General features: G+C 40.1%; 2 protein-coding genes across 5 annotated transcripts in view; one reads left to right on the top strand and one right to left on the bottom strand.

Moving 5' to 3' along the window:
* The window catches only part of FGD6 (FYVE, RhoGEF and PH domain containing 6), a 104,640-nt gene extending 103,574 nt beyond the window's left edge, over positions 1–1,066 (bottom strand). For 2 of the 3 annotated variants that reach the window (XM_045553216.1, XM_045553217.1), the window contains exon 1: positions 828–1,066. In XM_045553216.1, coding sequence (XP_045409172.1) covers positions 828–843 — 16 coding nt within the window. In that variant the 5' untranslated portion in view covers positions 844–1,066. The remainder of the gene's footprint in view (positions 1–827) is intronic. The other variant, XM_045553218.1, reaches the window with a different exon arrangement.
* A 302-nt stretch (positions 1,067–1,368) lies between these two features.
* Positions 1,369–13,181, top strand: part of VEZT (vezatin, adherens junctions transmembrane protein) — a 62,201-nt gene continuing 50,388 nt past the window's right edge. For both annotated transcript variants that reach the window (XM_045553212.1, XM_045553211.1), the window contains exon 1: positions 1,369–1,504. In XM_045553212.1, coding sequence (XP_045409168.1) covers positions 1,469–1,504 — 36 coding nt within the window. In that variant the 5' untranslated portion in view covers positions 1,369–1,468. The remainder of the gene's footprint in view (positions 1,505–13,181) is intronic.

Genomic DNA, 13,181 nt, shown 5'->3' with positions numbered 1-13,181 from the left:
AAGTTCTGGTTTAAAAATTAAACTATGTTTTTACGAAGTGAATGTAACACTAGCAATTATTTTGAAATATAAAAACTATTCCTTAAGAATGCTCAGAAATACAATGCCCAGAATTGCTCAAAATCCACACAAAGGTGAATACAGGCTTTGTCATCTGGATGAGGGGAAAAGGACTATGGGAGGCAGACAGAAAATAAGGCTTTGTTTACACTAACCAGGTAGAAATAGAAAAAAAAAAAATCCGTAAGAAATTGGGTGAAGATGAGCAAAACAATTGCCATGAGCAATCCTCTCCTCTGCTTCTCAGGTAAGAGGAGTAAAACGACCAGGACAAGAGTAACAATGTCTAAGCCTCTTTATCTAACAAGGGTTTGCAGCCGACACTAGGTTTAAAGCGACTCAGCATAGTTCCCGAGTGCCATATCCTGGGAACACTGCCCTTTCCTAGAATAACTGATTTCTTAATCAGTTATTAAGCGACACTGTTTTCACACGCAAAGGCAAAGTCACTAAAATTGTTGAAGAGTTGAGCAAATGCCCTCTCTTTACATTTCGCGTTTCACCAGGCGCAAAGAGAGCCCCCCGACGGGCCTCCCTTTGAAGGGGGGGGGGGTCCCAAGAGATCCACGATTTCCAAACAGCCCCTCTCGGCAGGAAAGGACAAGAAACCCGGCAACAAACGCCCCGGACTCCGCACTTGCCGACGTGCTCGGGAAAGGTAGAGAGCACACAGCTCGCCCACCCCAGCGGAGAAAGTTGCTCGAGAGCCCAAGCCTTGGAGCGCTCGCTACAAACTTTCCAGCGGCGGCGCGAGCGCCGTCACTTACCCGCGGCAGAAGTCATGATTCCCCGTGCAGCTCGCCTCCCCGCTCGCGCCCCTCAAACCATGTTCCCCTCTCAATCCATTGTTTCCAGAGTTTGGGCAGAAGAGAAAAGCCCCCGCAGCACCCACATTCCGTCCCGCCGCCCCGCTGAGCAGCCCGAGCGCCGCACAAAGGATGCGGCCAGCTCTAGCGACCCTGCGGCGCTCCCGGGCGCGAGCCGCCAGCGGCGGGCGGGCGAGCACGAGCGCCGCCCCGCCGAGCTCCGGGCGTGCAGCCAGGCGCGGGCACGAGCAGTGCTCACCGTGGCTTCGCCGGCGCGTGCCCCTCTTCAGCTCCAAAAAAAAACAAAAAAAAAAATCAGTGCTCCTGGCGCCCCCTGCTGGTCGCGGCCGTAAAAGTCAGACAAAAGCCCTAGCCTCCACCAATCCGAGGGCTCCAGCTTCATCCCGCTCCCGCCCCTCCTGCTCACTCGCTCACCCTCTGCTCCAATAAACGGGCCTGAAGAGGGGGGCGTGAGCGGCGAGGCATGCTGGGAATTGTAGTTTTCTAGATCCACAGGCCGGGCAGAAGCCGAAGTATCGGTGCTGCCTGTTCTCCCGCCTTCATTTCCCATCGTGCTGAGGCGGGTGGCATGGCGGAGAAGGATGACACCGGAGTTTGACGAAGAGGTGGTTTTTGAGGTAAGTGGAAAATGGCGGTGGGTGTGGATTGCCTTTGTTTGAGAAGGACGAGAGGTAAAGCGAGGAGGCAAGGCGATCCTGGGGCGAGAAATCGGGTGACGCGTTCCTGTTGGCGTCGACCACCGAACCCCTGCGATTTAGGGGCCTAGTGGCGGCCGCAGCCTGACAGGTGTAGCGTGAGACGCTTTGGCCGCGGCTGGCTTCTGCCTCAGGCCCGCCCTGAATTCCCAGCCCGGGCCGGGTTGCCAGGCCCGTGGGCGGGAGCCCTGTCCATTCCCCGGGGAATGGATGCGCCGTTGGGGGGAGTGCGCCTGGCTGGGCGGGGCCGAATCGTGCATTTTACATTCTCACAACTTCGCCGCCTGCTTTTTCATTCTCGATTTTTTGGGTCAGTATCCAGAAGTGCTTCAGGTCGCTGTTCACAGTCAAGGCGTGGCCCTCGAAGGAAGGCAGCAGGTGCCAGTTTTCTAACACGGTTTAAAGTCTGTGTATGTGGGACCTACTGTGGGTGGTTAGAGCCAGAGCATCTAGCTTCGATTCTTTTGTCCTTTGCTATTGCGCTAGGTGTAGCCAGTTCTTCTGACTCAAGGCTCTGGAATTGAGTGCTTTTGTGTGGGACTGTTTTAAGACATTCTCTGCCATCTTGAATGAAAAAAATCAGACGAGTATTTTTGGTGCCATTTTTCTATCAGACACAGGTCAAAGCTCACACCCCTGCATATCCGCTTTACTTTTGATCATCCAACTAGATTTTAAGAAATTTTTAAAAAAGAAGTGGCCAGTGCCTTGCAACGGGAGAGCGAGGCACTGACAGTACAATGTTAAATATTGAAATATGTACAAACTGTCATTGGAGGATTAATTTGAAAATGGCCATCTCTTCTTGCAGTCTCCAGACGCTACACCTAGTAAGTGATATCCAAGGTGAATTTTGAAACTATGAATCGGATTAGAAAGACTGAAAGGAAAAATGTATTATTATATAGAAAAGGAACTGAGTATACCAAGGTTGGGAGGTGTGAAAGTAGGGGCTTGGGTGTGGTGGAGGATCGCTATATAAAGTGGTTTGATGTGGCTACAACGCAGAAGTCGTGGAAAATGTGGCCATTTTACCGAAATGAAGAGTCTAGATGTGAGTTCATTAGGGAAGACGAGGGCCTGAATTTGGAAATGAGAGAAGGAATAATGGAATAACAGCTTGGATAGACATTTCTAAGTTAAAATCGAAGTAACAATGACAGATTGAATGTGAGAGTTGAAGGAGAGAGAAATCTAGGTTGCTTAGATTTCTAGGTGAGGAAAACTCGGTGGATGTATTGTTTTACCCCATTATTTTCTTTGATTTCTGAATATAATAGTAATACATGCTCAAAGAACATTTTATTGTAGAAAATAAGTCAAAAAAATGAAAATCATCCATTATCCCACCACCCAAAGATGGCTGCTATTAACTGTATGTGTTCTTACAGACTTTTTTTCTGTGCAAATGTGTTTATATATGTTTAATATTTTTTAACACAAAAGGTATACCACATAGCATTTTGTATATATTTTTCACTTGAATTTATCATCAGTCTTTTCACATTCATCATTCTTTGAAAAAATTATTAATAATATCCCATCATGTACATGTATCATAATGTAACCATTTTTACATTATTGGATAGGTACATTGTTTCAAAATACTCACCATTGTAATCAACACTGATATAAGTCTATGTTTAACTGCAACTCTGATTTTCCTTAGAATGATTTCTAGAACTAGTGGGTTAAAGGATATGAACATTTAAGACTTATGCAGAAAGATCATGCCAGTTCTCATTGCCATTAAGAATAAGAGGGTATTAGTTTCACCAAATCCTTAACAACAGCCTTATTAGTTTTCTTTAAGCTATGTTAATTTGGTAAGAAAAAATAACATCCCATTGTTTTAATTTACATTTTGTATATTTATACATTTATTGGCCATTTAAATTGTTTTGAGCATTTCTCTTCATATTTTTTGCCAATTTCTCTATTAGATGCTAGCTTTTTAAAAATTGATTTATATGAGTTCTTCATATATTACTAAATCTTTGCCATATTTATAGAAAAATTTTTCCAGTTTGCTGTTCATTGGCTTTTTGTTACACACATTAACTTTTATTGCAGTATAATTTACATAAAGGAAGTACACAAATCGTAAGTGTGCACACTGACATATTTTTATATGTTGAGCACACCCATGTAACTGGCACCCAGATCAAGAAACAGAACATCATCAGCATACCAGAAGCTCCCTCTTGGTCCTTTTCAGTCATTAGTCCTTACCCCAAAGATAACCACTGTTGAGACTTCAATAACTAACATAGATTAGTTTTGTCTATTTTTATTGTTTACACTCTGTGTAATTTCATTTATATGCTCTTTTGTGTCTCACTGTTTTTGCTCCCTGGCTTGCTTTGTGAGATTCATCCATATTGTTACATGAACATTTTTTATTTCTGCATAGCATTCCATGTGAATATGTGACCATTTTTTAACCCATTCTTTGTTGATGGTTGTTGAATAGTTTCCAGCTTTAAACTACTAGTGCTACTGTGAACCTTTTATTAGGTATTTTGTTAAACATATTTCCAGTGGAATTGCTGGGTCGTAGCAAATATTCATCTTCCATAGATACTGCCAAACATTATTCCGAAGTGGTTGTACCAATTTATACTCCTGATAGGAGTGTATGAGAGGTCCCATTGCTACATATCCTCACCAACACTTGCTAATTTCAGTCTTTTTCTTTTATCCTGCTGGTGGCCATGTCCTGCTATCTCCTTGTGACTTTAATTTGTATTTCACTGATAAGGAAGTTAAGACTTCTAATGTATTTATTGGCCAATTGTATATCCACTTTCGTGAAGCCACTTCAAGGTTCTTGCATATTTTTCTATGAGGTTGTCTCTTTTTCTTACTGATTTAAAAGAATTCTTGATATACACTGGATACAAGTCCTTTGTTGGATATATAGTTGGCCCTCCATATCCATGGGTTCCATCTCCACAGATTCAACCAACTCATCAAAAATATTAAAAAAGAAAAAAGAAGAAAAAAAGCTGTAGGGGTCAGAGTTGTGGAAGCAGGGTGGCTCTCACCTGTAATCCCAGCTACTCAGGAGGCTGAGGTAGGAGGATTGCTTGAAGCCAGTAGTTCAAGACCAAACTGGATAACATAGCTAGCTAGACCCCTGAGTCTAAAAAAATGAAAACAAAATTAGCTGGGTGTGGTGGCACACTTCTGTAGTCCCAGCTCTTCCACAGGCGTAGGCAGGAGGATCCCTTGAGCCTAGGAGCTCCAGGTAGCAGTGAGCTATGATTGTGCCACTGCACTCTAGCCCAGGCGACAGAATATTTGCAAATAGTTGTTATATTGCATAGCTGTTTTTATTGTTATCTTTTATTTTATTATTATTTTTTTAAGAGACAGGATCTCATTCTGTCACCCAGGTACAGTGCAGCGGCATCATCATAGCTCACTGCAACCTCAAAACTCTTGAGCTCAAGCAATCCTCCTGCCTCAGCCTCCTAAGTAGCTGGGATTACAGGTGCATGCCAAAATGCCCAACTAATTTTTCTATTTTTAGTAGACACAGGTCTTGTTCTTGCTTAGGCTGGTCTCGGACTCCTGAGCTCAAGCGATCCTCCCCCTGCCTCAGTGTCCCAGAGTACTAGGATTACAGGTGTGAGCCACTGGCTGATATTTTCTTTACAAGCTTTATTTGACCTTTTGTATTTAGATCTGCCATCCATCTGGTACTGATTTTTGTATGATATCAAGTAACGATCAACATATTTTTTTCACATGTGGATATCCAGTTGACCTAGCACCGTTTACTAAACAAATCATTTTTTCCCCACTGAACTGTAGGGTTGCCTTTGTCATGAATCAGGCCGCGTTGCATATGTAGATTTGTTCCTGGACTCTTTCCTCTTTTCCATTTGTCATTTTGTTATTCTTGTGCTAATAACCGATTATTTTAATTACCGTAACTTTATAATAGGTATTAATATCTGATAGGATAAAACTTTAAAGTTTTATTTTTCTTCAAGATTGCCTTTGGCTGTTCTTGGCCCATTGTATTTCTATATGAATTTTAGAATCAGACAGTTAATTTCAGTTAAAAAAAAAAAACCTACTGAGATTTTGATTGAGATTGCTTTGAATCTATAGATTAGTTTGGGGAAACTTACAATATTGAATCTTCTAATCCATGAACATTTATTGCTTGCCTTCTTTTTTTTTTTTTTTTATTTAGAAGGTCAGGAGAGAAGCTATATTGCTTGCCTTCTAAATGAGTCAAGCAGCTCCCCATCTCTTTTCTGTGCTCTAGGACTGATTTTACAAAATGGAGATTATCTATTCCATGAGGGTATAGCTAAATTGGCCCTTAAATGATCTAGGCCTTTCCTGGGGAAAAGAAGTAGACGTTGTCTATCAGTTCGATTTCTTTTATGGTTATTGCTCGGTTACAATTTTCTATTTTGATAACTTTTTTTATTCTGAAAAGCACTGTAATATAGTTAAAGGTATCAGCTCTGGAATTGGGCAGCCTAAGACATCCTAGCTCAGCTATTTTTTAGTTCATGTGACTTTGATCATTAACTTCTCTAAGCTTCAGTTTTCTTCATATTAAATAGCAGTAACAGTACCTATCTCATAAAGTGGTTGTGAATATTAAATGATTTAATATAAGTGAATTACTTAGATGAGTACCTGGTGTATTGTAAATATTCAGTAAATGTTATGTACTACTAAATTTTTTCAGCAAATTGTTCTTTAGATTTTCAAAATTATTGATATTCTTAGTAGTTTCTTAATTTTTAGTCTCATTTGTAAAACTAATTAGATCTTATTACTTCCTATGTTTACTCGTGTCCTCTCTTTTTATCTTGCATAGTTTTGCCACAGTATCAACTTCTCAGATAGATTTTTCAAAGAACTAGTTATTAGTTTTGTTTGATTAGCTCAATTGAGTATATTTGTGGTTTTTAAATTTTTTATTAAAATTTTTTAATGTTTTAAATTTATTTTTTTTAATTGAATAGATTTAGGGGGTACAAGTGGTATTTCGTCACATGGATGAATTGTATATGAAGAGAAGTCAGGGCTTTTAGTGTACCCATCACCCAAATAGTGTCCATTGTACCCAACAGATAGTTTTTGATCTCTCACTCTCCTCCCAACCTCCCCCACTTTTGAATCTGCAAAGTCCATTATAACAGTGGTCCTCAACGTTTTTGGCACCAGGGACAAGTTTCATGGAAGACAGTTTTTCCACGGACCCTCAGGGTGGGGTAGGGGATGGTTTCAGGGTGATTCAAGCACAGTATATTTACTGTGTAGTCAAACTTCTCTGGTAATGATAATCTGTATTTGCAGCCACTCCCCAGCCCTAGCATCACCACCTCAGATCATCAGGCATTAGATTCTCATAAGAAGAGTGCAGCCTAGATCCATCACATGCGCAGTTTACAGTAGGGTTCAGGCTCCTGTGAGAATCTAATGCCACAGCTGGCTGACAGGAAGCAGAGCTTATGCAGTGATGTGAGTGATGGGGAGAGGCTATAAATACAGCTGAAGTTTTGCTGGCGTGCTTGCTGCTCTCCTCCTGCTATCCAGCCTGGTTCCTAACAGGCCACAGTTTCTAGTTTTCTTCTAGAATTTTTATGGCGGCAGATATTACATTTACCTCTTTAATCCATCTTAAGTTATATTTTGTGTATGGTGAGAAATAGGGATTCGGTTTCATTCTTCTGCATTTGGCTCTCCAGTTTTCCCAGCACCATTTATTGGCTAGGGCATCCTTTCCCCAGTGTATATTTTTGTTTGCTTTGTCGAAGATCCGTTGATTGTGGGTATATGGTTTTACTTCTGGGTTCTCTATTCTGTCCATTGACCTATGTGTCTATTTTTATGCCAGTACCATGCTGTTTTGGTTACTATAGCATTGTAGTATAATTTGAAGCTGGGTAATATGATGCCTCCAGATTTGTTCTTTTTGCTTAGGATTGCTTTGGCTATTCGGGCTCTTTTTTGATTCCATATGAAATTTAGTTTTTAAATTTTAAAAGTTTCTACTTTTATCTATTGGGTTTCATCTACTTTTTTGTGTTTACTTGGCTCTTTTTTCCTCTTTAGCATCTTGAGTTAAAAACTTAATACTGAAAATAATTTGTAAGTTTATAAATTTCCCTATGAGTACTGTTTTGGCTGTATTGCATGACTTTTGAAATGTAGTTTGTCTCAGAATTTTGTAATTTCCATTTTGATTTCTTCTTTAACTCATGATTTATTTAATACTCAGGTGTATGGTGAGAGATTGATGTTATTGTTGGTGATGATTTTTCTCCATATGTCCCTTAGACCCATAATTCTACTTTGACCATTATGAACTATATTACATATATTCCCTTGTCCTCTGATTCCATTTAGGTTTAGCCAGTGGGAAGAACCTGCAAATCAGAGGAGGGTGTCAGAGACTCCTGGGTATTTTTCCTCCCTATAGGGCTGTCATTTGTTCCTGTACCTAAAGCCACAGGTATTATTGGGGGAGTCTTCTCTTAGTTTCAGCTCTTACAGGGAGATCCAGTAATACTGCTTCTTTCCCTTGGCCTTTAAGTCCTGTGGAATTAGTAACTTCCTGCTGTTACTTGTCCCTGGTGCTTTTTTATTCCCTGTTGGTTGCCTCAGTATTGCTTACAGCTTTGTAAATGGTCATTTCATACTCTTTTCAATTCCCCCTTTTGAGTTGCTCTTTGTTTCTTGCAGTCCTCCTACAAGACTTTCTTGGTTAACCTATTTTGCTGCCCCTGTTCTGTTCTCTTGGGAATAACTCTTGTCTGTTGTCATCCATGGCCTCTGGTTTTGTGCTATGAGAACCTATTCCTTATCTCTTAGTGCTCCATAGCCTCATATGGAATGGTTGTTAAAGTGTATCCTCCTTGGGTACTGTATACCTTTTATGGTCAGATCCCTATGGGTACAGGTTTGTGGGCCTAAGAGTTGCTTTAGAGGTTGAATAATTACAGGTTTTTACAGGATTTTGGTTCCTTTGGCAGTACAGTTTCCTGAAATATAGTAGGTGTCCAGTCTGTTTGCTTCCAGACAGTTTCATATACAAGTAACCACAGCTACAGAGCCCATCTAGATATAGTTCTTAAATCTAAAGGCTGTAGATTATTTACTGTTTCTGTTCTGGATCTTTTCTCTCTCTTTTTCAACTTAATGGCAAGCACCTTGATTGAGACTTGGTTGGAGAGATATCACCCTTGATCGGAGTTTTGCAGCTGGGCTGGTTCCTATTATTTTGGGGAGGTTTCTGGGAAAGGCTTGGGGCAACCATCTTATTTCTTGCCTTTTGGCTTTTCCAACTATGAGAACTGCAACACCCCGTCTCCATCCACCCCCTTTACCACTTTTATTCAGTTTAGATCTCAGGTCACACACAGAGAAAAGCCTTCTTTTTGAAGAGCTGAAAGCTTAATGTCTACCACTAGATTACTCAGCCTAGCTGGTGGAACATATTTCAGATTCTGCTAAGTCAGCCCTGCTTCTGGATACTAAGCACTATGTTATCCATACATCGTAGTGCGGAAAACAGAAACCTGTCTATGTACTGTAAGCAGAAAGTGATTTTATACAGGGAATTAGTGGTTAGATTATTGTTGGAAGGTCTAAAAAGGATCAAGCTTTATCGAGGTTGCTATTCTATGCTCATGAGGCCAAAAACACATCATCATGATGATGTTACAATCCAGGAATCGAGAAGCCATCAACACATCTGCTTATCAATAACCCAACAAAGTGATCCATTGGTATGGAACTCAGAGCCTCTCCACTATCTGTGCCACAGCCGCCTCTGTGGTACCAGGAAGCTGTAAAATACATATTGGAACACTGCTATAAAAACATTTCGTTGCCACAGGTTTGTTTTATAGCAAAAAGAATGGGGGGTAGGGGGAGAGAAAGAGGGAAAGCCAAAGGAGCAAGAAGTGGATCTCTGCTTCTCTTCCACCTTCCAAATCTCTCACAGATATACCTACTTGGGGGAAGCCTAATTTATTAATTTATCTAGCACCCTAGCTGCAAGATAATTTGGGAAATGTCAGGTGTAGCTTTCCTGCTTCTGCAATACAAGAGATATCTGGAAAGAAGATAGAATGGAGGTGGACAAACCAGTCTACCATATCCATCACAGGGCCTAATCTCTCCTCCCCTAAGAAAATTTAACTGTGATATTTTTGGCATATTTGTTGTAATACTGTTATTTTAATGATCTTCAGAGTCAGAAATAAGACTCATTTATGTCTTGAGACTTACCCACAGAGTCACATGCTGCACTAAAGTTAAAAATTTTAGGCCAGGCGTGGTGGCTTATGTCTGTTAATCCCCAGCACTTTGGGAGGCCAAGGCAGGAGAATCACTTGAGGATCGGAGTTTGAGACTAGCCTGAGCAACATAGTGAGACCTCATTTCTACAAAAAATTTAAAAATTAGTGGGGCATGGTGGCACATACCTATAGTCCCAGCTACTCAGGAGGATCACTTGAGTTTGAGGTTTCAGTGAGATATCATGATGCCATTGTGCTCTAGCATTAGTAACAGAGTGAGTCCCTGTCTCAAAAAAAAATTAATTTGATTTAAAATTTTAAATAATGCAAAGTTTTAGAAAGTATTCCGACAACATCCCATCCCTTAAAACTCTTTTGAGGTATCTTGTTTTAATTGCTATTTCCTGGAATATTAGCAAATTTTATCATCTTTTCTTATATTTTTGGTCATTTGTATTTCTCTTTCCAGCGGTTAGCATTGAGTTCTCCGAGTCTGAGAGGAGTAGAAGTGTACTGGAAGATAGTGGAGAAGGGACTAAGGGAAGAAAGGAAGAGTGAGGTGCCCAGGCCCAATTCCTAGGATCTGACCACCTTCATTTCATCAGAGCTAGATTCCCTATCTGCCTTCAAGGTTAATTCCATTATATTGGAGCCTGAATCCTTTTTTTCTCTAAGATAATTTATTTTAATCAGAACCTTCAATCTATAATCATCTTACCCCAAGAGGCTGAATTGGGAAAGATAGCCTAACCTCAGTCTTGGACTGTAACAGCAACAGGACAAAGTTTAGAAAATGATAGACACCATGTCTAACATGAATATTAAGCAAAATAAATACTGAAATGACCAAGATTGTCATTTTGTTCTGTTATTGTCACCATTAATTAAGATGTTTTGAGAGTAAGATTCTCTAGTCCCCTTAGAAAGCTGTTAAAAGTTCTGATGTTGCTCTTTCTTTACTTTCAGATTTTTTTTTATTATAAATTAATCACAGAAACTTTGAGTCATTCATTCTATCTTAAACCGTGTTATTCCTAGGGGGAATGGTGTCAGGAAATAAGACTTTTTTATATGAGGGACTAATTTTTCTACCTCTTTGTGTCATTTTTAATGAATCTAAACCATTTCTTTGAAACTTCCTTCTAACAGACACAATGTTGTCTTCAAGGAATCTTTTACACTCTCTTCAAATCTCTGTCCTTGGTAACCTTATTCTCTGTAGGTGAACTCTTTACTGGCAAAGGTTTTTGATATTTATTTGAATTAATTCTCCCTCTTTGCCTTTGTTCCTGACTGAAAAAGATAATTTTTGTCCCTTTTATCATGATCTCTTTCCCTCCTACATCTTTCATACTTCTGCATAAATTATTAAATGTTAACCCTTTGTTGGTAGTATGTTCAGCTTTGGGTGCTTTTTTTGCCCATAGCACTTAATCTATTAAATGAAAAGAAATGACTCTCAGAAAATCTCCCACATTTAAAAGAAAGAAAGCTTTAAAAAATCCCTCTCTTCCGTCAGACATTCTTCTTTCTTTGTATTTTTAAGGGTTATTATACATCTCTGAAGAGCATTAAGGCATTTTTTTCTTAAGTGATATTTGTAGATTCTTTCCTGCCTGCATTATTGATTTGACTAATGGAAGAAAATTGTTCTTGTCTATGAATTTATACATGGACAACATTTGCTATTTGGATAATGGATCTTGCTATCTGGAATAATTATACATATAAAATTTAAGGTATTATTATGTCATCTTATTTTTCCTTAAAATGTATCTTTGGTTTCAGTTTGTTAAACATAAAGCCCTAAAATTGCATTATGTAACGTAATCTAGTTCCAAATAGTAGCTAAGATTAGAGGCATAGCAAAATTCATGCTTTTATCACAATTCATAACAGAAAGAATATTAATGGCATTATTAAATCACAACCCTATTGACATAAAAGATTGACCATTAAGACCAATCTAGTTTAATCACCAGATATGCAAGAAGAAATTACTTGTTTAATATAAATTATAAATATTATTCTTGGGGAACAAGTCTGCTTTTTTTCTATTTGTGTTGGGTTGTTTCTTTTATTTTGGTTTCTTCACATATCCTCAGGGCTCCAATCTAGATTTTTAAGTCTAAACATTCCAAAAAAGTAGTAAGTAGGTCTCTCTTTTATGTATGTTTTATTGCATATATTAACATGCAAGTCCCTTTGTCTCAAGGTATGATGCACAGTGCTAACACGGTCTCCTTAGTATTTTATGCAGTTTTATCAAAGGTTTTCTTTTTTTTTTTTTTTTTTGAGACAGAGTCTTACTCTGTTGCCCGGGCTAGAGTGCCATGGCGTCAGCCTAGCTCACAGCAACCTCAGACTCCCGGGCTCAGGCAATCCTCCTGCCTCAGCCTCCTGAGTAGCTGGGACTACAGGCATGCACCACCATGCCCGGCTAATTTTTCTATACATATTTTTAGCTGTCCATATAATTTCTTTCTGTGTTTAGTAGAGACAGCGTCTCGCTCTTGCTCAGGCTGGTCTCGAACTCCTGAGCTCAAACGATCCGCCCGCCTCGGCCTCCCAGAGTGCTAGGATTACAGGCGTGAGCCACCGCGCCCGGCCAAAGTTTTTCATTTTTTAAAAAGCATTGTAAAAAGAGGACTAGACTAGAAGTCAAAAGACAGACTGATGTTAATTAGCAATGAGATCCTGAATGAATCACTTAATTTCTCTGGAGCTTGTTTCCCAGTTGTAACATGATCATACTTTATACCAGAGCATCTTTTTTTTGGGGGGGGGGTGGGGACAGAGTCTTGCCCTGTTGCCCAGGCTGTAGCGTAGTCATAGCTCACTGCAGCCTTAAACTCCTGGGCTCAAGTGATCCTCCTGCCTCAGCCTCCTGAGTAGCTAAAACTACAGGCATGTGCCAACACTCCTGGCTAGCTTTTCTATTTTTTTTCAGAGATGGGGTCTTGCTCTTGCTCAGGCTGGTCTTGAACTCCTGGCCACAAGCCATCCACCTACCTTGGCCTCCCAAAGTGCTGAGATTATAGGCATGAGCCACCACTCTTGGCCCCAATCATCCTTTAGTATGAAATTTTTCTTTTTTTTCTTTTTATTTTTTTGAGACAGAGTCTCATTTTGTTGCCCGGGCTAGAGTGAGTGCCGTGGCGTCAGCCTAGCTCACAGCAACCTCAAACTCCTGGGCTCAAGCAATCCTCCTTCTTCAGCCTCCCGAGTAGCTGGGACTACAGGCATGTGCCACCATGCCCAGCTAATTTTTTCTATATATATTTTTAGTTGTCCATATAATTTCTTTCTGTTTTTAG

Source organism: Lemur catta, chromosome 6 (assembly GCF_020740605.2).
Source record: "Lemur catta isolate mLemCat1 chromosome 6, mLemCat1.pri, whole genome shotgun sequence".
Taxonomy (NCBI): Eukaryota; Metazoa; Chordata; class Mammalia; order Primates; family Lemuridae; genus Lemur; species Lemur catta.
The sequence above is the reverse complement of the archived record's forward strand: the minus strand, read 5'-3'. Positions and strand labels throughout refer to the sequence as shown.